Source organism: Scyliorhinus torazame, chromosome 5 (assembly GCF_047496885.1).
Source record: "Scyliorhinus torazame isolate Kashiwa2021f chromosome 5, sScyTor2.1, whole genome shotgun sequence".
Classification (NCBI taxonomy): domain Eukaryota; kingdom Metazoa; phylum Chordata; class Chondrichthyes; order Carcharhiniformes; family Scyliorhinidae; genus Scyliorhinus; species Scyliorhinus torazame.
The window spans coordinates 73,093,428-73,117,587 of NC_092711.1; the positions used below are offsets into that span (position 1 = coordinate 73,093,428).

At 46.4% G+C, this 24,160-nt stretch overlaps 1 protein-coding gene and 1 gene segment (V, D, J or C); both read right to left on the reverse strand.

Moving 5' to 3' along the window:
* Positions 1-5,300, reverse strand: part of LOC140418439 (uncharacterized) — a 34,914-nt gene extending 29,614 nt beyond the window's left edge. The window contains exons 1-2 of the mRNA XM_072501915.1: positions 4,374-5,300; positions 3,072-3,185 (exon numbers count right to left, since the gene is read on the reverse strand). The gene's annotated coding sequence lies outside the window, so the exon portion shown is untranslated. The remainder of the gene's footprint in view (positions 1-3,071; positions 3,186-4,373) is intronic.
* A 1,356-nt stretch (positions 5,301-6,656) lies between these two features.
* Positions 6,657-24,160, reverse strand: part of LOC140418442 (Ig heavy chain C region-like) — a 62,294-nt gene continuing 44,790 nt past the window's right edge. The window contains 6 exon segments of the C gene segment in view: positions 6,657-7,059; positions 7,200-7,327; positions 14,339-14,668; positions 16,362-16,670; positions 17,522-17,833; positions 18,033-18,332. Coding sequence covers positions 7,051-7,059; positions 7,200-7,327; positions 14,339-14,668; positions 16,362-16,670; positions 17,522-17,833; positions 18,033-18,332 — 1,388 coding nt within the window.

Consider the following 24,160-nt stretch of genomic DNA (forward strand, 5'->3'; position numbering starts at 1 on the left):
ACTTTGCTACCGTGCTGCCCATATTCGCTGGAGTTCAGAAGAATGAGGGGGATCTCATAGAAACCTATACAAAGTGGGTGGCACAGTGGCTAGCACAGCTACCTCCTGTCGCCGAGGACCCGGGTTCGATCACAGCTCCGGGTCACTGTCTGTGTGGAGTTTGCACATTCTCCCTGTAGTTGTGTGGGTCTCAACCCCACAAATCCATTACTATTGGGCCGCCAATGTGGCAATGATATGTAAATGGATGATGGAGGGTGAGGGAGTGGCGTGGAAAAGACTGGAGAGGAAGTCCTGTAAAGGGACGAGTTTAGAGGCGCTGGTGACGGCGCCGCTACCGATCTCACCTAAAAAGTTTACCACAAACCCGGTGGTGGCGGCAACATTGAATATCTGGGGACAGTGGAGGCGACAGAGAGGGGTGCGGGGAGCCCTGGTGGGGTCCCCAATCAGGAACAACCATAGGTTCGCCCCAGGAAGAATGGATGGAGGATTTCAGAGCTGGTACCAGTTGGGAATTAGGAGGGTGGGAGATTTATTTATAGATGGGACTTTTGCGAGCTTGGGAGCATTGGAGGAAAAGTATAAGTTGCCCCGGGGAAATTTCTTGAGACATATGCAGGTGAGGGCGTTTACTAGACAACAGGTGAGGGAATTTCCGTTGCTCCCGACACAGGGGATACAGGACAGGGTGCTTTCAGGGGTGTGGGTCGGAGAGGGCAAGGTGTCAGAGATTTGCCGAGAGATGAGGGAAGAGGGGGAGGAGTCGGTGGGCGAACTTAAAGGAAAGTGGGAAGAAGAACTAGGGGAGGAGATAGAGGAGGGTATGTGGGCTGATGCCCTAAGCAGGGTAAATTCCTCTTCCTCATGCGCCAGGCTTAGCCTGATTCAATTTAAGGTGCTACATAGAGCACACATAACGGGAGCAAGATTGAGCAGGTTCTTTGGAGTGGAGGACAAATGTGGGAGGTGTGGCAGGAACACGGCAAACCACGCACATATGTTTTTGGCGTGCCCGGCACTGGAAGGGTATTGGAAGGGAGTGACGGGAGTGATTTCGCGGGTGGTGAAGGCCCGGGTCAAACCAGGCTGGGGGTTAGCTTTATTTGGAGTTGCGGAAGAGCCGGGAGTGCAGGAGGCGAAAGAGGCCGACGTTGTGGCCTTTGCGTCCCTAGTAGCCCGGCGCAGGATCCTACTCATGTGGAAGGAGGCGAAACCCCCCGGACTGGAGGCCTGGGTAAATGATATGGCAGGGTTCATTAAACTGGAGCAGATAAAGTTTGCCCTGAGAGGATCGGCTCACGGGTTCACCAGGCGGTGGCAGCCATTTCTCGACTACCTAGGGGAACGTTAGAGGGAAGACAGATGACCAGCAGCAGTAACCCAGGGGGAGGGGGGGGGGGGGTTTAGTTTAGTTTAGGTCAAAGATAAAGGGGTTTTGTTACTTGTGTATTGTTAAAAATTTCTGTATTGTTATTGTTGCGTTTTCTTTGTAAGAGGGGAAAAATTGTTATTTGGGAAAAAAATTTCAATAAAACATATTTAAAAAAAAAAAAACCCACAAATCCAATGATGTGCAGGGTCGGTAGATTGGCCACTCTAAATAGGCCCCTTAATTGCAAAAAAAGAATTGGGCACTCCAAATTAATGTTGAAAAAAAAACAGGGCGAGACAGAGTAGATTCAGGAAGGATGTTCCCGATAGTGCGTGTGTCCAGAAATAGGGATCACAATCTGAGGATACTGGGTAGACCATTTAGGACGGAGAAGAGGAGAAATTTCTTCACCCAGAGAGTGGTGAGCCGATGGAATTCATCGGCACAGGAACTAATTAAGGCCAAAACATTGCATGTTTTCAAGAAGTAGTTAGATACAGCACTGAGGGTGAAGGGGATCAAAGGATATGGGGGGAAAGCAGGATTAGGCTATTGAGCCTAATCAGCTCTGATCGTAATGAATGGTGGAGCAGGCTCGAAGGGCCGAATGGTCTCCTCCTGCTCCTATTTTCTACGTTGCTCCGTATCTATGCATGTAAATGGTCCAGGAGGTATGAGGAAGAATGTTTTTACACAACCAGTGGCAATGACCGTAAACCTGCTGCCTATGATGGAGTTTGAAAATAGACAATAAATGATTTTTTTTTAAATTGGATAGATCCCTGAGAGAAATAAAGCTGTGAGGATACAGAGACAGAGCAGGAGAATGACTCTGACTGGATTGCTCCAGATAATAATAATAATATTTATTAGTGTCACAAGTAGGCTTACATTAACACTGCAATGAAATTACTGTGAAAATCCCCAGGTCGTCACACTCCGGCGCCTGTTCGGGTGCACTGAGCGAGAATTCAGAATGTCCAATTCACCTAACACCCACGTCTTTCGGGACTTGTGGGAGGAAACCGCAGCACCTGGAGGAAACCCACGCAGACACGGGGAGAACGTGCAGACTCCGCAGAGACAGTGACCAAAGCCGGGAATCAAACCCGGGTCCCTGCCGCTGGGAAGCAACAGTGCTAACCACCGTGCCGATTAGAGAGCTAGCATGGACTCAATGGACTGAATGCCCTTCTCTGCCCATAATTTAAAATATATATATTTTATAATAAATTTAGTGTACCCAATTCATTATTTCCAATTAAGGGACAATTTAGCGTGGTCAATCCACCTACCCTGCACATCTTTTATCTTTGGGTTGCGGGGGCGAAACCCACACAAACACGGGGAGAATGTGAAAACTCCACATGGACAGTGACTCAGAGCCGGGATCGAACCTGGGACCTCGGCTCTGTGAGGCAGCAGTGCTGCTCACTGCGTCACCGTGCTGCCAGCTGACTCTGGCATTTTTGTCTAATCTCGCCTTGTATTTTAACCCCGGAGGGTTCAGATATCACTCAGGTAAATCTGTGCTACACTCCCTCCGAGGCCATTCTATCCTTCCTCAGGTTTGTTGCCCAGAACTGAATACAGTTCTCCAGGTTTGGTCAAACCAGGGTTTGTGAATCTCGGGGCTTTTCCAGTCACACTGAGACCTGAAATCGTCCCTCACAGACAGAACAGACAAACCTTTTACCTTCCACACCCAGATGCTGCTGAAATTCAGCTTCTAATGAACCGAGTGACTCTCAGATTGCAATGTGACGTTTGGTTTGCGTTTCCCTTCTGTTAAACGTCCTCTTCCAGTATCCTGTAAATTTACAGAAACCTCACTGTCAGTTTAGGATAGAAATTCACAACATTCTCTCCTCGCCAAATTTGATTAAATGTATTCCTGGAGGTTCGATCACATGACCTGCCCTCATCCTCCAGCCATTAATCGGTCAACACATCCATCCTTGTGACACACTGCCTTCCTCGGCCAATTGGAAGCAAAAGGACTCATTACCTTACAGGACAGTGTTTGACTGGGGCAGCACGGTGGCACAGTGGTTAGCACTCTGTGTCACCGCGCCGAGGTCACAGGTTCGATCCCGGCTCTGGGTCACTGTTCGTGTGGAGTTTGCACATTGTTTGCGTGGGTTTCACCCCCACAACCCAAAGATGTGCAGATTAGGTGGATTGGACAGGCTAAATTGCCCCTTATTTGGAAGAAATGAATTGGGCACTCCAAATTTATTTTTAAAAAGGACAGTGATTGACTGTCAGCCAAACAACCTTCATCCCATTTTCAATATTTTTATATCCGCTGAAGAGAAATGTTCAAAAATATTTTTTACTGCCCTAATGATTTTCCAGAGACCCAAAATTAATATTTTTACTGTCCTAATCACGTTCCAGTGTCACAAAAATATTTTGTACTGTCCCAATGATTTTCCAGACACCCAGACATGAATCTCACCAAGGCAGAAGGTAAAATTTGAATTCGTTGAAAGTTTACTTTAAAAAAAAAAAATTTAATGTACCCAATTCATTCTTTCCAATTAAGGGGCAATTTAGCATGGCCAATCTCTCTACCCTACACATCTTTTGGGTTGTGGTGGCGAAACCCACGCAAACACAGCGTGAATGTGGCAACTCCACACGGACAGTGACCCAGAGCCGGGATCGAACCTGGGTCGTCGGCGCCGTGAGGCTGCAGGGCTACCACTGCACCACCGTGCTGCCCTCATTGAAAGTTTACTGATGACCATGAAACCATTGTCAATTGTTGCAAAGACCCAACTGGTTCACTCATGTCCTTCAGTGAAGGAAATCTTCTTATCTTACCTGGTCTGGCCTACAGGTGATTCCAGATCCACAGTCAGCTGGTTGACCCTTAAAATGCTCTCCGAGATGCCCTCAGTTCAAGGCAATTAGTGATGGGCAGTGAATGCTGGCCCAGCCAGTGACACCCACATCCCGTGAATGAATAGAAAAGAAAATCTGCCATCCTTACCTGGTCTGGCCGACACGATTCCAAACCACAGCAATATGGTTGATTCTTTAAATGTCCTCCAAGATGGCCGAGCAAGCCACTCGGTTTAAGGAACATTAGGGATGGGCAATAAATGTTGGCCCAGCCAGTGACTCCCACAAATGATTAAAATAAAATACCGGCGATTCCAGTCAGTCAATCTGGAAGAGTTGGCATCCGGTGCAGACATGCAGCGCAAAATAATAATAATAATCCCTTATTGTCACAAGGAGGCTTCAATGAAGTTCCTGTCAAAAGGCCCTAGTCGCCACTTTCCGGCGCCTGTTCGGGGAGCCTGGAACGGGAAATGAACCCGCGCTGCTGGTCTTGTTCTTCATTACAAGCCAGCTGTCTTAAGCCCACTGTGCTAAACCAGCCCCTTCCCTGCGGCACATTGTCCTCTGTAAAGATGGCGGCCGGTATTCCGGGTCTGTCACCGCTCAGCTCTCACTCTGTTTGGTGCTGTTTAAGACGGGACCGTTAACATTTTCCTCGGGAGTTGAAGCCTCCACGGGGTATTTATGAAGCCTCCCAGCTCACTCCACAGCTTCTATCGCTCCCCGGCCACCCACCGGCTCCAATTCTGAAAGTTTGTATCATCAATAAGACATTGGGACTCAAAGACTAATCCAGTTTGATGGACAAGTTATCTCCTTTCTGACCAATGGAGAACAAGCTCCTCCCACTCGTTGAAACATCGCCCTGACAAAGACAACAGATGCGCATGCGCCCTGATGCACATCCAATAAAGATGGCGGCCGTTAACCCGAGCCGAAGATGAGGCGCTGCAGCTCCGCTCGGTACAAATATGGTGCCGTAAACCTTTCCGAGGTTTGCGATTTCAACAGCTTTACACAACATTTCTGCCCACCCCCGCGATCTCTCGCTCCCTCCATATTGTTAAACGCCTCTCACCAATTTCTGATCAGAAAAAAACGTTCTTCTGCATCGCCATTACCCACACTGCGCATGCTTAAATCACAACGGGCCCGCCCCTCATTCACTCCGATTGGTTGGAGGACGAGCTGCTCCCGGTCGGTCCTCCAGCCCCGCCCCTCCGCTTCGTATTGGTCCGGATCTGCCGTCAATCACCCGGGCATTGTGACGGTTACGATTGGTGAGATCGGCCACAGGCTCAGGCTGACTCACTGATTGTCCAATAATCATAGAGGTACAATCATATAATTTACAGTGCAGCAAGACGCCATTCGGCCCATCGAGTCTGCACCGGCTCTTGGAAAGCGCACCCTACTTAAGCCCACACCTCCACCCTGTCCCTATAACCCAACAACCCCATCTAACATAAGGGCAATTTAGCATGGCCAATCCACCTAACCTGCGCATCTTTGGACTGTGGGAGGAAACCGGAGCACCCGGAGGAAGCCCACGCAGACACGGGGAGAACGGGCAGACTCCGCACAGGCAGTGACAGTTTTGTTGGGACTCGCTGATTTTGGTCTTTTATTTTGACTGGACCACATGTTTGGGGAAAGCAAGAGAGGAAAGAAGGTTCTATAGAAACTAGAATGATCTATTGTGAATTTCTATCCGATTCTTAGAGTGATCAGTTTTGTAACCTTTTTCAGGCATTAGAACGGGAGGATTGGCAGCCTGGCAACTCGAGCCAAATATAACATCGAGATCTGACAGTCACTCAATTCATTAGGATGTAAATATCACAAACTGTCAATGTGCTTGTCTGTTCTGACTGTGGGAAGAGATTTCAAATATCAGTGTGACTGGAAAAGCCCCGAGACACACACACACCTGAGTGAGTGTGTTCCAGTGAACTGACTGTGGAAAGAGCTTTAACCAGTTACACAACCTGAAAAATCATCGTGTTTCCTCTGGTGGGAGAGTCTAGGACCAAAGGGCATAATCTCAGAGTAAGGGATCTCAAATTTAGGACAGAGATGAGGAGACATTTCTTCTCTCAGAGGGTAGTGAATCTGTGGAATTCTTTAGCTGGCTCTGGAGTTTAACAAAATAAGGCAAAGGTGAAGGCGGCATAACCCAGATGGGCCGCTTGGTGGCGCAGTGGCTCTTTCACTGAGGGGCCTTGAGTTCAGACACATCCCAGGCAGGACTGGTGAGAAATATCTGTCTGGGAAAGGGGAGACAACTGTATAATCGGGAAAATGGTGCGGTGCCGATGGACCTGAGAGAAAGGAGTTCAGCAAAGTCTTTATTTCTTCATTTTTCATTCAATATTTATTAAAAATTCAGAGAAAATATTACAGAAAAGTTAATTTTGAAGTTAACAAAAGGGAACATAATGATTGAGGGTCACAGTGAGAACAGAACACATGCCCTCTGAGCTGCCAAATGTATGTACAACTGTAACAGACACAAGAAAGAGAGAACGGGAGCTCAACATAAAGGGAAGGCAACTGTTGTAAATAAGGTACGAGATAAGTTATTTACTTAGACATGAGATTGAGAGAAATTACTAGCTACAATTACATTACAGCCAAAATTATCTCGTACATTTTAAACGGAAAACAGAAATATTGTCCAAGATTGTCTCAGTTACAGATGCAGAATAATAAACTGAGAGGATTTTACTGTTAGAGTCACCAAGAGGAAATATTGTATTTGTGTCACACACAGACCATAATAAACAGCTGAGGAAAATCTACAGCGTCCGAACGTCAACCGATCACTTGATCTGTAAAAGAGAGAGAGAATGATGAAGCAGATGTTTATGATTGGGGACATTGATGTTACAGTTTTGAATCAATAAAACATTTAGAGATTTTTTAAACGGCTTCTGTCAGTTTGAAGTGTGAGTGGATTGAATCTTCTCACCTTCGCCAGAGTGACTGCAGCGCTGTAGGAAATGCTCAGGATGAACAGGGTGATGAATGTGGAAGCAGTTGTCCAGATGTTGCCGTTATCATCCTCATTGTCTTCAGTCCAGATGCGCTCTGTGGTATCTACGGGGATAGAGCAAATAAATATAATTAGATTGTTTATTAATCCAGGATATGTTTTTAATATTCTCGCTTCATTTTCTCCCGCTGCTAATTAATTCTTCAATATATTTCCATTGCATATCTATTGTTGAGTTCATGACACTCAGAAATCGATCTCCTTAACTTTTTTCTTCCAATTAAGGGGCAAGTTAGCATGGCCAATCCACCTACCCTGCACATCTTTGGGTTGTGGGGGTGAGACCCACAGGTCACGAGGAAACTCCACTGGGACAGAGACCCAGGATCGGGATGAACCCCAGGTCCATGGTGGCGTGAGGCATCAGTGCTAACCATTATGCCACCGTGCCGCCATTGCCTGATGTTTGTGTTTGTTCCTTATCTTTTGTGTCTGTGTAGATGCGAAATTCGTGTTTTGCTTTAGTCTTTTGTGTGTCCCGATGTCTTTATAAGTGTCATTGTGTGTGTTCCTGTGTCAGTTAGTCTTGATCTGTGTATTTGTGTGTCAGCGTCTGTATGCAAACTTTGTTTATCTTCTGTCAATCTGTATGTATGAGTGTTTTAGTGTGTGTTTGTGTGTTGAAGTCTATGTTTATCTATTAATACCTGTGTCAATATAAGTTTATACTTCCCTGCCCAGTAATAAAAGTGTTAATGTGTCTTTATACGTTCAACATGCATGTCAGTGTCTTAATGTTTGTGTCTGGATAAGTGCATTTGTGTGTGCGTGTGTTTGTTGATATGTGTATTTCATCATGGAATCATCATCATATAATCCCTACTGTGCCAAACGAGGCTATTCGGCCCATTGAGTCTGCACCAACCCTCCGAAAGAGCACTCCAACTGGACGCATGCCCCTGCCCTATCTCCAGAACCTCGTAACCCCACCTAACGTTGTGGGCACTAAGGGGTAATATAGCATGACCAATCCAGCTAACCTGCACATCTTTAGAATGTGGGAGGTAACTGGAGCACGCAGTGGAAACAGGAATAGACGCGGCAGAACGTGGAAACTCCACACCGACAATCACCCGAGGCTGGAATTGAACCCGGGTTTATGGTGCTGTGAGGCAGCAGTGCTATTTATGCGTTGATGATTGTTTATAACTATCTATTGATGTGTATTGATGCCTCTATGTGCACTAACGTGTGTTTGTGCTAGCATGTGTATGAGTATGCTAATATGTGTCCACGTGTGCCCAAAAGTGTGTTAGTGTGGATTATTGTCTCTGTTTGAATGGAAATCTTTCAGTCATCGTGAAATTCTGCTAATGTATATGTTATTGGTTGCATTTGTGTTTCATATTCTTCAGTCAATCTGCTTGTCTCGTTTCATATGTTTGTGTATCTGTGTGGACATGTGGTTGTATGTGTCTGTTTGTATACATTTGTGCAGCCGCTCGTGTGTGGATTTGTGTATGTGCACGTGTGTATGTGCGTGTCTAAACGTGTGCTTTTTTTGTGTTTATGTGCATGTCTGTGAATTTTTGCGCACGTTTGCGTGTGTTTTTGTGTCAAAATATGTGTGGTTTGTTGTGCCTGGATGTATGTTTATGCATGTGTTTCTATGTGTGTGTCTAGGCGTGTGTTTGTGTCTATGTGTGAGTGTGTGTACGTTTGTGGGTCTCTGTGCATGTGTGTGTGGAGTCTGTGTCTTTATCTGTCTGTGTGTTTGTATCAGCTGCCTGTAGCTTTGCCAGTTGTGGGTATTATTGATACCGATGTAGAATATGTTGAACTTTCTGCTTATAAATGTGTTTTCTGTGAGTTGCAAGCTGACATCAGGTGACCTAATGCAAAAATACAAGGCGGTGCCTCAGGAGAGAACAGTGAAACCCCAGAGAGAATTCAATCACCAGTCTGGATTTAGATTATGGGGAATCAGTTTTAGCAGACGGATAAGAGGAACAAGGGTGCTGAAGGAATTCTGTTGCATAAATAGATATTTTAAGAACATCTTGATCATGATGGTCTTTTAAACCCTTCAGCCAGTAAGCTCCATGACGTCTTGTAATGTCAATAACTGAGTTCTTAGTCTAGAGAACCGTTTCCTTTCAAACTCCCTGCTTGGGGACTGGGAGGATATTGAGTTAATAATCTCCCTCTCTCTGGTCAGCTCAGCAAATTGCCTTTGGGTTCTCCCTGCTGGAGGTGGAAAGACAGAGAATTCACTCATCACCTTCCTCTCTTTTGGTCGAGAAAGTGGAGGTAAAATGAGTTAGTATTGCCTCTTTGCTGGGGAAGTGTGGGTAAAGTGGATTAAATAATGCCGCTCCAATCATTGTTGGAAACGGGTGTACAGTGGATTAACTCAGCCCCCACCTTCTCTTTGTTGGGGAAGTGGGAGTACAGTGTGTTAACTAATTCAGGGGCTGGTTTAGCACACTGGGCTAAATAGCTGGCATTTAAAGCAGACCAAGGCAGGCCAGCAGCGCGGGTTCAATTCCTGTACCAGCCTCCCTGAACAGGTGCCGGAATGTGGTGACTAGGGGCTTTTCACAGTAACTTCATTTTGCAAAGAGATTTAGGTGTACAGGTTCACAGGTCATTGAAAGGGGCAACACAGGTGGAGAAGGTAGTCAAGAAGGCATACGGCATGCTTGCCTTCATTGGCCGGGGCATTGAATATAAGAATTGGCAAGTCATGTTGCAGCTGTATAGAACCCTAGTTAGGCCACACTTGGAGTCTAGTGTTCAATTCTGGTCGCCACACTACCAGAAGGATGTGGAGGCTTTAGAGAGGGTGCAGAAGAGATTTACCAGAATGTTGCCTGGTATGGAGGGCATTAGCTATGAGGAGCGGTTGAATAAACTCGGTTTGTTCTCACTGGAACGAAGGAGGTTGAGGGGAGACCTGATAGAGGTATACAAAATTATGAGGGGCATAGACAGAGTGGATAGTCAGAGGCTTTTCCCCAGGGTAGAGGGGGCATGGGAACCTGGATTGTAGTTTTAGGGTAAGGGAGAATGAGAGTATAGAGGTCAGGAGCTCAGATTTGACGTCGCAGGAGGGGGCCAGTGTTCAGGTAGGTGGTTTGAAGTGTGTCTACTTCAATGCCAGGAGTATACGAAATAAGGTAGGGGAACTGGCAGCATGGGTTGGTACCTGGGACTTCGATGTTGTGGCCATTTCGGAGACATGGATAGAGCAGGGACAGGAATGGATGTTGCAGGTTCCGGGGTTTAGGTGTTTTAGTAAGCTCAGAGAAGGAGGCAAAAGAGGGGGAGGTGTGGCGCTGCTAGTCAAGAGCAGTATTACGGTGGCGGAGAGGATGCTAGATGGGGACTCATCTTCCGAGGTAGTATGGGCTGAGGTTAGAAACAGGAAAGGAGAGGTCACCCTGTTGGGAGTTTTCTATAGGCCTCCAAATAGTTCTAGGGATGTAGAGGAAAGGATGGCGAGGATGATCCTGGATAAGAGCGAAAGTAATAGGGTAGTTATTATGGGAGACTTTAACTTTCCAAATATTGACTGGAAAAGATATAGTTCGAGTACATTAGATGGGTCGTTTTTTGTACCGTGTGTGCAGGAGGGTTTCCTGACACAGTTTGTTGACAGGCCAACAAGAGGCGAGGCCACATTGGATTTGGTTTTGGGTAATGAACCAGGCCAGGTGTTGGATTTGGAGGTAGGTGAGCACTTTGGGGACAGTGACCACAATTCGGTGACGTTTACGTTAAGGATGGAAAGGGATAAGTATACACCACAGGGCAAGAGTTATAGCTGGGGGAAGGGAAATTATGATGCCATTAGACGTGACTTGGGGGGGGATAAGTTGGAGAAGTAGGCTGCAAGTTTTGGACACACTGGATAAGTGGAGCTTGTTCAAGGATCAGCTACTGCGTGTTCTTGATAAGTATGTACCGGTCAGGCAGGGAGGAAGGTGCCAAGCGAGGGAACCGTGGTTTACCAAAGAAGTGGAATCTCTTGTTAAGAGGAAGAAGGAGGCCCATGTGAAGATGAGGTGTGAAGTTTCAGTTGGGGCGATGGATAGTTACAAGGTAGCGAGGAAGGATCTAAAGAGAGAGCTAAGACGAGCAAGGAGGGGACATGAGAAGTATTTGGCAGGAAGGATCAAGGAAAATCTAAAAGCTTTCTATAGGTATGTCAGGAATAAGCGAATGACTAGGGACAGAGTAGGACCAGTCAAGGACAGGGATGGGAAGTTGTGTGTAGAGTCTGAAGAGATAGGCGAGATACTAAATGAATATTTTTCGTCAGTATTCACTCAGGAAAAAGATAATGTTGTGGAGGAGAATGCTGAGCTCCAGGTAAATAGATTAGATGGCATTGAGGTACGTAGGGAAGAGGTGTTGGCAATTCTGGACAGGCTGAAAATAGATAAGTCCCCGGGACCTGATGGGATTTATCCTAGGATTCTCTGGGAGGCCAGGGAAGAGATTGCTGGACCATTGGCTTTGATTTTTATGTCATCATTGGATACAGGAATAGTGCCAGAGGACTGGAGGATAGCAAATGTGGTCCCTTTGTTCAAAAAGGGGAGCAGAGACAACCCCGGCAACTATAGACCGGTGAGCCTCACGTCTGTAGTGGGTAAAGTCTTGGAGGGGATTATAAGAGACAAGATTTATAATCATCTAGATAGGAATAATATGATCAGGGATAGTCAGCATGGCTTTGTGAAGGGTAGGTCATGCCTCACAAACCTTTACGAGTTCTTTGAGAAGGTGACTGAACAGGTAGACGAGGGTAGAGCAGTTGATGTGGTGTATATGGATTTCAGCAAATCGTTTGATAAGGTTCCCCACGGTAGGCTATTGCAGAAAATACGGAGGCTGGGGATTGAGGGTGATTTAGAGATGTGGATCAGAAATTGGCTAGCTGAAAGAAGACAGAGGGTGGTGGTTGATGGGAAATGTTCAGAATGGAGTTCTGTCACAAGTGGAGTACCACAAGGATCTGTTCTGGGGCCGTTGCTGTTTGTCATTTTTATCAATGACCTAGAGGAAGGCGCAGAAGGGTGGGTGAGTAAATTTGCAGACGATACTAAAGTCGGTGGTGTTGTCGATAGTGTGGAAGGAAGTAGCAGGTTACAGAGGGATATAGATAAGCTGCAGTGCTGGGCTGAGAGGTGGCAAATGGAGTTTAATGTAGAGACGTGTGAGGTGATTCACTTTGGAAGGAAAAACAGGAATGTGGAATATTTGGCTAATGGAAAAGTTCTTGAAAGTGTGGATGAGCAGAGGGATCTAGGTGTCCATGTACATAGATCCCTGAAAGTTGCCACCCAGGTTGATAGGGTGGTGAAGAAGGCCTATGGAGTGTTGGCCTTTATTGGTAGAGGGATTGAGTTCCGGAGTCAGGAGGTCATGTTGCAGCTGTACAGAACTCTGGTACGGCCGCATTTGGAGTATTGCGTACAGTTCTGGTCACCGCATTATAGGAAGGACGTGGAGGCTTTGGAACGGGTGCAGAGGAGATTTACCAGGATGTTGCCTGGTATGGAGGGAAAATCTTATGAGGAAAGGCTGATGGACTTGAGGTTGTTTTCGTTGGAGAGAAGAAGGTTAAGAGGAGACTTAATAGAGGCATACAAAATGATCAGAGGGATAGATAGGGTGGACAGTGAGAGCCTTCTCCCGCGGATGGAAATGGCTAACACGAGGGGACATAGCCTTAAACTGAGGGGTAATAGATATAGGATAGAGGTCAGGGGTAGGTTCTTTACGCAAAGAGTAGTGAGGCCGTGGAATGCCCTACCTGCTACAGTAGTGAACTCGCCAACATTGAGGGCATTTAAAAGTTTATTGGATAAACATATGGATGATAATGGTATCGTGTAGGTTAGATGGCTTTTGTTTCGGTGCAACATCGTGGGCCGAAGGGCCTGTACTGCGCTGTATTGTTCTATGTTCTATGTTCTAATTACTAGGGGGCATCGGTTTAAGGTGAGAGGAACAAGGTTTAGAGTAGATGTACGAGGCAAGTTTTTTACGCAGAGGGTAGTGCGTGCCTGGAACTCGCTACCGGAGGAGGTAGTGGAAGCAGGGACGATAGGGACATTTAAGGGGCATCTTGACAAATATATGAATAGGGTGGGAATAGAAGGATACGGACCCAGGAAGTGTAGAAGATTGTAGTTTAGTCGGGCGGCATGGTCGGCACGGGCTTGGAGGGCCGAAGGGCCTGTTCCTGTGCTGTACATTTCTTTGTTCTTTGTTCTTTGCCCCCACATTCTCTTTGTTGGGGAAGTGGGAGTACAGTGTGTTACCTAAAGCCCCCACCTTCTCTTTGTTGGGGAAGTGGGGGAACGGTGGATTAACTAATGCCCCTCCCCTCTCTTCGTTGGGGAAGTGGGTGACAGTAGGTTAACTAATACCCCTCCCCCTCGCTCTTTATTGGGGAAGTGGGGGTACAAGGATTAACTAATGCCCCTCCCCTCTCTTCGTTGGGGAAGTGGGAGACAGTGAGTTAACTAATTCCCCTCCCCTCTCTCTGTTGGGGAAGTGGGGTACAGTGGAGTAACAATTTCCCTTTCCCCTCTCTTTGATGGGGGATTGTTGGTCCATGTTTCTGTGTGACCCTCAATTCAGTTCCCACTGGGGGTGATGCAGCAACTTGTATCTGACATCATCTTTAAACGGATGGATAATGGGAGAAGCAGGAACACCGAGATTTAAATGTGATGGGTTTGTTTGTCTGAAATGGGAAATTGACAGATTTCTTCTCAGCGGGAGGAAAGTCAATATTTTGTTGAATCCTGGAATCAATGAGTTTTACTCTGTCTCCAACCCAGGGTGTATTTGAGATGGGAGCACTGGTTGTATCAGACTTGGGGCCGAGACCTGTAGAAATCCGGGTCTCATTGAACAGATCTAATATCAGCAAAGTGGAAGCTCCATTAATTAAGCGGCTGTGCAATTAAATCACAATTAGAGGAAAAAACCTTTATTATTTTTATTTTAGTTCGAAATGCAATAGATAGATTCTCATTGACATGAATTAACGGTGTCCATCAGAGCGAGGGAAATGTTCACAAAACTGGGTTTACCGCTGGATTTATCAACCGTTCTGTTGATGATCTTCAAGGGGATGGCTTCATGTCCCACCACACAGGAGTAAGAAGCGCCGCTGGCCCACTCCTCCGCTGCAATGGATAACAGGCTGTACATGAAGAAGGAGCTATTGCCGTTTTCCGCCATCACCTCGGTGTTCTTGTAGTTCCCGGGATTCACCGGCTTGTCATTGACGGTCCACTTGACGAAGATCTCTCGGGGGGAGAAACCTCTCACTAAGCAGCTGAGGGAGACGAATCTCTGAGCGGAGACGTCTTCAGCCGAGGGCAGGAGGACAGAGACGGACGGTTCCCGCGGATTGGGATCTGCAGAAAATGTACAATAAATGTAAATAAAATGGGGAATTCTGGAGGCAATGGAACCGCAGGTCAGATGTGAGAGAATTGTGTTTTGTGTTGGATTTTAAAGGTTTCCATTTCCCAGTTTGGGATCTGTCCGGTTTCCCAGCTCGGAGCTGAGGTGGACACAAGCCTTTACCCTGAGAATTTATGGATATTGGATTCGAAAGTTTCAGAAAGTGTACAGCAGGGAAACAGGCCATTCGGCCCACCTGTTCTGTGCTGGTGTATAAGCTCCACTCCAGGCTCCTCCCACCTTATCCCTAGAGGATTGGGAAACTGCCAATGTAACTCCCTTATTCAAAAGGGAGGGAGTCAAAAACAGGAAACTATAGGCCAGTGACCTTAACATCTGTCAGTGGGAAACGGTTCGAGTCCATTATAACGGATCCAATAGCTGAGCATTTAGAAATACACAATATAATCAACAGAGTCAGCGCGGCCTCTTGAAGGGGAAATCATGCCTGACAAATTTATTGCCCTTATTTGAGGTGATAACGAGAAGGCGAGAGAGAGGGGAGCCAGGAGGAGTAATATACATGAATTTCAAAACTGTGTTTAATAAATGAATGTTCTATTCCCACGTTTGCAGATGACAAAAAATTGGTAGAAAGGCAAGTGGTGAGGATTACAGAAAATCCACAGAGGGACAGAGAATGTGAGGTTATACATTTGGTAGAGGAGGAACATAACGGAATATTATTTAGATGGAGAAAGCTGAAGTAACTGGGGAATTGGGGGTCCTCGTGCAGAAACCACACAAAGCAAGTTCTGCAGGTAATATGGAGACAAATTGAATGTTGACATTTATTTCAAAGGGAATAGAATATAAACATGGGGAAGTCTGGCTAAAACTATACAAGGCACTAGTTAGTCTACACCTGGTATACTTTGAATCGTTTTGGTGCCCTTATCTAAGGAAGGCAGATTGGTTTTGAAGGCAGTCCAGAGAAGGCTCACGAGGTTGATCGCGAGTATGGAGGGATTTTCTTATGGGGAGAGGTTAAGTAGGCTGGGTTGTACTTATTGGAGTTTAGAGGAATGAAGGCGACCTAATTGAGACATGAAAGATTCTCAGGGAGCTCCTTAGGATAGACGCTGAGTGGTTGTTTTCCCTTGTGGGAGCATCTAGGACCAGAGCGCAGGATCACAATGTAAGGGTTCACCGATTTAACACAGAGATGAGGTGGAATTTCCTCTCTCAGAGGGGAGTGAAGCTGTGGAATTATTTAACGCAGGGGGCTGTAGATTCTGGGTTGTTCAGTATGTTCAAGGTTGAGGGAGACATATTTTAAATCAGTGAACGCATCAAGAGATATAGGGATAAGTCGGGAAAGAGGAATTGAAGGTTATCACATCAGATCAGTCATGACCTCACTGCCGGCTGGACCGGTGTTGATGGGCCCAATGGCCTACGTCTGCTCCTAAGTCTTGTGGTCTATGGTCTCGCTCCATCTAAACCCAATATCACTGTTGGGTTTCATTGTTCATTCATCTGCATATCAATTTCCCCCTTAAACTCTAAACGCCCAGAGTATTTAGTTAGTGGAATTACCAATCAGAATGGACCATAAATACACTGAATACTAACTACTGACCGCTGCACTGACACTAGAAATAGACACAATGACTCACTTATTGCTTCAGTCTCACCGCTCACCTATTTTTTTGTGGATTGAAATTCTTAAAGGAGTTGGCAGGTCCTGATGGCTCGCCACACAATCAAACACAGCCCCACTCAGCCAGGCTTGTGTGGAGATGTTTAATTTGTTGACCAGACTCTCAGCATCTGCCCCAGGCTGCTCGGCAATCTCTGATTTCAGAGGCTTCTTCGCTTCACTCCAGGACACGTTGACTCCATAAGGAGCATTCGAAATGACGCAGGTTAAGGTTACGGTCGCCTCCAATAAGACCTGTTCTATTTGTGGTGGCAGTATTGTTACTGAGGCATCAGTGCAAAGGGAAGTATCTGTGAATGAAAAAAGTGGAAATTAACCCAAGTTTGGTCTTCAGAATCAGGACAGCAGTATTCAGCCTGAACTCTAAATGGGAATATATCAACTTCGAAACATCAACCTCTAAATAATCAACTTCGAAACATCAACCTCTAAAGACCGCCTTTAATTTTCTTTACGCAATGGAAAATCAGTTTGGTTTGTGAAAACTACTCTCATTGTGAAATACAGTCAGCCCCGATATCATTCTAACGAATCAGTATTTCAGCATTCCCAATACAAATATTCCATTCCTGATCTCAGGAACGAAGTACTGGAGGCTGATCCATAAATAGGTTGGATGAACTTTCCAACACTTTCCCCCGGAGCTGTTATCAGTTAAGTGTTTGAGACACCCACTGACTCTCAAATATAATCAGCTGTCTCAGGATAAAGCTGGTATCAAGTCCACCAGGGGCTGGTTTAGCACAGGGCTAAATCGCTGGCTTTTAGAGCAGACCAAGGCAAGCCACCAGCGCGGGTCCAATTCCCATACCAGCCTCCCCGAACAGGCGCCGGAATGTGGCGACTAGGGGCTTTTCACAGTAACTTCATTTGAAGCCTACTTGTGACAATAAGAGATTTTCATTTCATTAATTCACCTCACTCACTAAATGACTTCAAATTATAGGGATACATTTATTTCTATATTCATAAAATCGTGAATGATAAGCAACCCTCATGCAGCTCTTACATCAGAATGAAACACAAACTACATGGCAGTAAATTAGAAGTTGTTCTGTGCTTTGTACTAACTTCAATAAATTCCTGATTTGGATTAACTTCAGAGTGCAGATTTATTGTTTCCTCTGTTTGTGTCTCTTACCAGACGCGGTGATGTTTTGACTTTGGGTGACTCCTTGATGAGTGACCTGGCAGGTATAGACCGCTTTGCTGAACCATTCCCCAGCGGAGACTATCAGCCGACTGCTCGCCGAGAAGTTCCCGTTCACTTCACAGGGGGGCGAGGTGACAAATCCTGAACCCATGGGTTGTCCATTCTTCAGCCACTTCACCGTCATTGACTTTGGCTGGAAATCGTTGATTGAACAGACCATGGTTGCAAATTTCTTGCTTGAGATTTCTTCATTGGAACTCACGGTGAGGAGAACATTTGGTGTGTTGACAGGTGGAGGGCCTTCAAGAAACACAAGTTAGACATTTCTTGAAGAAGATGTTGTAACGAATAACATGACTAATTATATTTGAACAGTTTCTCTGTGGTCACTATTTCTCACAGGAATCAGAACTATGCAGAGAACCATAAATGTGTTATGACCAAAGATGTAAATAAAGCAATCAAAGCGTCTGTTTCTCACAGATTCCACAACACTTACATTTCATTCCAATGGTCTTGTCTGAGCCGCTGTGTCGAACCTCACAGCTGATGTTGCTGCATGCTCCCTCTGATTCGTTGATGGTTAACTGGCTGCTCAGGGTGTAGGTTCCCTTCTTGTTTCTTACTGACGGGTATTTCTTAACTCCAGTGGTGATCAGCTGCCCATCTTTCTTCCAGGTAAGGCTGGTGATTTCTGGGGAGTAGTCCATCGCCAAACAGCCGAAGGTCACGGAGTTGTCGCTGTTGTGTTGCTGACAGGAGGAGACCAGGCTGTAGAGAGTGGGCGGAGACGGTGTTGCTGGGAGAGAATGGCCCGTTCAACAAGTTAGACTCTGTTATTTGTGATCTATAAGTTACCAAGCACATCAAAATGTGACGATACATTTATCCTAACATTTTCTCATTAACTGTTACATCCATATTTCAGCGTCTATTAGTTCTATGATTTGAGAATCACCATCTCTTTGCCCCCTCATTAGAAACTCGCATCCCTTTCTCCGTTTCTAACACAGACACAAAATAACATTTGATGCCGCCTGAATGGTGTAACTGTCATTGGATTGAAGGAGAGGAGCAGAGAGTTTCCCCCATTATTTCAGCCACCATGTAAAATAAAATAGAAATGTCGTCATAGTCCCGGAGACTGCCCTTTCCTTCTGAGAGCTGACTGGTGGTGATTTAACCTGAGGGTCACCACACCTCAGGCGAGGGGCAAGGTTGAGAATGGGGGTCTTTATGAATAACCTCAGCCGGTGCAGCAATTCAACTCACGCTGTTAGGATCGCTCTTCATCACAAACCAGCCATCCAGCTAACTGAGCTGTGTACGTCACAATCCAGCTAACTGAGCTGTGGACGTCACAATCCAGCTAACTGAGCTGTGTACATCACAATGCAGCTATCTGAGCTGTGTACGTCACAATCCAGCTAACTGAGCTGTGTACGTCACAATCCAGCTATCTGAGCTGTCGATGTCACAATCCAGCTAACTTAGCTGTGTACGTCACAATCCAGCTATCTGAGCTGTCGATGTCACAATCCAGCTAACTGAGCTGTGTACGACACAATCCAGCTAACTGAGCTGTGAACGTCACAATCCAGCTCACTGAGCTGAGTACGTCACAATCCAGCTAACTGAGCTGTGTACGTCACAATCCAGCTAACTGAGCTGTGTGCGTCACAATCCAGCTAACTGAGCTGTGTACGTCACAATCCAGCTAACTGAGCTGTGTACATCACAATGCAGCTATCTGAGATGTGTACATCACAATCCAGCTCACTGAGCTGTGTACGTCACAATCCAGCTATCTGAGCTGTCGATGTCACAATCCAGCTAACTGAGCTGTGTACGTCACAATCCAGCTATCTGAGCTGTCGATGTCACAATCCAGCTAACTGAGCTGTGTACGTCACAATCCAGCTATCTGAGCTGTCGATGTCACAATCCAGCTAACTGAGCTGTGTACGTCACAATCCAGCTAACTGAGCTGTGAACGTCACAATCCAGCTCACTGAGCTGTGTACGTCACAATCCAGCTAACTGAGCTGTGTACGTCACAATCCAGCTAACTGAGCTGTGTACGTCACAATCCAGCTAACTGAGCTGTGTACGTCACAATCCAGCTAACTGAGCTGTGTACATCACAATGCAGCTATCTGAGCTGTGTACGTCACAATCCAGCTCACTGAGCTGTGTACGTCACAATCCAGCTAACTGAGCTGTGTACGTCACAATCCAGCTAACTGAGCTGTGTACGTCACAATCCAGCTAACTGAGCTGTGTACATCACAATGCAGCTATCTGAGCTGAGTACGTCACAATCCAGCTAACTGAGCTGTGTACGTCACAATCCAGCTCACTGAGCTGTGTACGTCACAATCCAGCTAACTGAGCTGTGTACGTCACAATCCAGCTAACTGAGCTGTGTACGTCACAATCCAGCTATCTGAGCTGTCGATGTCACAATCCAGCTAACTGAGCTGTGTACGTCACAATCCAGCTAACTGAGCTGTGTACATTACAATCCAGCTAACTGAGCTGTGGACGTCACAATCCAGCTAACTGAGCTGTGTACATCACAATGCAGCTATCTGAGCTGTGTACGTCACAATCCAGCTAACTGAGCTGTGTACGTCACAATCCAGCTAACTGAGCTGTGTACGTCACAATCCAGCTAACTTAGCTGTGTACATCACAATGCAGCTAACTGAGCTGTGAACGTCACAATCCAGCTCACTGAGCTGTGTACGTCACAATCCAGCTAACTGAGCTGTGTACGTCACAATCCAGCTAACTGAGCTGTGTGCGTCACAATCCAGCTAACTGAGCTGTGTACGTCACAATCCAGCTAACTGAGCTGTGTACATCACAATGCAGCTATCTGAGCTGTGTACATCACAATCCAGCTCACTGAGCTGTGTACGTCACAATCCAGCTATCTGAGCTGTCGATGTCACAATCCAGCTAACTGAGCTGTGTACGTCACAATCCAGCTAACTGAGCTGTGTACATCACAATCCAGCTAACTGAGCTGTGGACGTCACAATCCAGCTAACTGAGCTGTGTACATCACAATGCAGCTATCTGAGCTGTGTACGTCACAATCCAGCTATCTGAGCTGTGTACGTCACAATCCAGCTAACTGAGCTGTGTACGTCACAATCCAGCTATCTGAGCTGTCGATGTCACAATCCAGCTCACTGAGCTGTGTACGTCACAATCCAGCTATCTGAGCTGTCGATGTCACAATCCAGCTAACTGAGCTGTGTACGTCACAATCCAGCTAACTGAGCTGTGAACGTCACAATCCAGCTCACTGAGCTGTGTACGTCACAATCCAGCTAACTGAGCTGTGTACGTCACAATCCAGCTAACTGAGCTGTGTACGTCACAATCCAGCTAACTGAGCTGTGTACGTCACAATCCAGCTAACTGAGCTGTGTACATCACAATGCAGCTATCTGAGCTGTGTACGTCACAATCCAGCTCACTGAGCTGTGTACGTCACAATCCAGCTAACTGAGCTGTGTACGTCACAATCCAGCTAACTGAGCTGTGTACGTCACAATCCAGCTAACTGAGCTGTGTACATCACAATGCAGCTATCTGAGCTGAGTACGTCACAATCCAGCTAACTGAGCTGTGTACGTCACAATCCAGCTCACTGAGCTGTGTACGTCACAATCCAGCTAACTGAGCTGTGTACGTCACAATCCAGCTAACTGAGCTGTGTACGTCACAATCCAGCTATCTGAGCTGTCGATGTCACAATCCAGCTAACTGAGCTGTGTACGTCACAATCCAGCTAACTGAGCTGTGTACATCACAATCCAGCTAACTGAGCTGTGGACGTCACAATCCAGCTAACTGAGCTGTGTACATCACAATGCAGCTATCTGAGCTGTGTACGTCACAATCCAGCTAATTGAGCTGTGTACGTCACAATCCAGCTATCTGAGCTGTCGATATCACAATCCAGCTAACTGAGCTGTGTACGTCACAATCCAGCTATCTGAGCTGTCGATGTCACAATCCAGCTAACTGAGCTGTGTACGTCACAATACAGCTATCTGAGCTGTCGATGTCACAATCCAGCTAACTGAGCTGTGTACGTCACAATCTAGCTAACTGAGCTGTGTACGTCACAATCCAGCTAACTGAGCTGTGTACGTCACAATCCAGCTAACTGAGCTGTGTACATCACAATCCAGCTAACTGAGCTGTGTACGTCACAATCCAGCTAACTGAGCTGTGTACGTCACAATCCAGCTAACTTAGCTGTGTACATCACAATGCAGCTAACTGACCTGTGAACGTCACAATCCAGCTCACTGAGCTGTGTACGTCACAATCCAGCTAACTGAGCTGTGTACGTCACAATCCAGCTAACTGAGCTGTGTACGTCACAATCCAGCTAACTGAGCTGTGTACGTCACAATCCAGCTAACTGAGCTGTGTACATCACAATGCAGCTATCTGAGCTGTGTACGTCACAATCCAGCTCACTGAGCTGTGTACGTCACAATCCAGCTAACTGAGCTGTGTACGTCACAATCCAGCTAACTGAGCTGTGTACGTCACAATCCAGCTAACTTAGCTGTGTACATCACAATGCAGCTATCTGAGCTGAGTACGTCACAATCCAGCTAACTGAGCTGTGTACGTCACAATCCAGCTCACTGAGCTGTGTACGTCACAATCCAGCTAACTGAGCTGTATACGTCACAATCCAGCTAACTGAGCTGTGTACGTCACAATCCAGCTATCTGAGCTGTCGATGTCACAATCCAGCTAACTGAGCTGTGTACGTCACAATCCAGCTAACTGAGCTGTGTACATCACAATCCAGCTAACTGAGCTGTGGACGTCACAATCCAGCTAACTGAGCTGTGTACATCACAATGCAGCTATCTGAGCTGTGTACGTCACAATCCAGCTAATTGAGCTGTGTACGTCACAATCCAGCTATCTGAGCTGTCGATATCACAATCCAGCTAACTGAGCTGTGTACGTCACAATCCAGCTATCTGAGCTGTCGATGTCACAATCCAGCTAACTGAGCTGTGTACGTCACAATACAGCTATCTGAGCTGTCGATGTCACAATCCAGCTAACTGAGCTGTGTACGTCACAATCCAGCTAACTGAGCTGTGTACGTCACAATCCAGCTAACTGAGCTGTGTACGTCACAATCCAGCTATCTGAGCTGTCGATGTCACAATCCAGCTAACTGAGCTGTGTACGTCACAATCCAGCTAACTGAGCTGTGTACATCACAATCCAGCTAACTGAGCTGTGGACGTCACAATCCAGCTAACTGAGCTGTGTACATCACAATGCAGCTATCTGAGCTGTGTACGTCACAATCCAGCTAATTGAGCTGTGTACGTCACAATCCAGCTATCTGAGCTGTCGATATCACAATCCAGCTAACTGAGCTGTGTACGTCACAATCCAGCTATCTGAGCTGTCGATGTCACAATCCAGCTAACTGAGCTGTGTACGTCACAATCTAGCTAACTGAGCTGTGTACGTCACAATCCAGCTAACTGAGCTGTGTACGTCACAATCCAGCTAACTGAGCTGTGTACGTCACAATCCAGCTAACTGAGCTGTGTACGTCACAATCCAGCTAACTGAGCTGTGTACGTCACAATCCAGCTAACTTAGCTGTGTACATCACAATGCAGCTAACTGAGCTGTGAACGTCACAATCCAGCTCACTGAGCTGTGTACGTCACAATCCAGCTAACTGAGCTGTGTACGTCACAATCCAGCTATCTGAGCTTTCGATATCACAATCCAGCTAACTGAGCTGTGTACGTCACAATCCAGCTATCTGAGCTGTCGATGTCACAATCCAGCTAACTGAGCTGTGTACGTCACAATACAGCTATCTGAGCTGTCGATGTCACAATCCAGCTAACTGAGCTGTGTACGTCACAATCCAGCTAACTGAGCTGTGAACGTCACAATCCAGCTCACTGAGCTGTGTACGTCACAATCCAGCTAACTGAGCTGTGTACGTCACAATCCAGCTAACTGAGCTGTGTATGTCACAATCCAGCTAACTGAGCTGTGTACGTCACAATCCAGCTAACTGAGCTGTGTACATCACAATGCAGCTATCTGAGCTGTGTACGTCACAATCCAGCTAACTGAGCTGTGTACGTCACAATCCAGCTAACTGAGCTGTGTACATCACAATGCAGCTATCTGAGCTGTGTACGTCACAATCCAGCTAACTGAGCTGTGTACGTCACAATCCAGCTAACTGAGCTGTGTACATCACAATGCAGCTATCTGAGCTGTGTACGTCACAATCCAGCTCACTGAGCTGTGTACGTCACAATCCAGCTAACTGAGCTGTGTACGTCACAATCCAGCTAACTGAGCTGTGTACGTCACAATCCAGCTAACTGAGCTGTGTACATCACAATGCAGCTATCTGAGCTGAGTACATCACAATCCAGCTAACTGAGCTGTGTACGTCACAATCCAGCTCACTGAGCTGTGTACGTCACAATCCAGCTAACTGAGCTGTGTACGTCACAATCCAGCTAACTGAGCTGTGTACGTCACAATCCAGCTATCTGAGCTGTCGATGTCACAATCCAGCTAACTGAG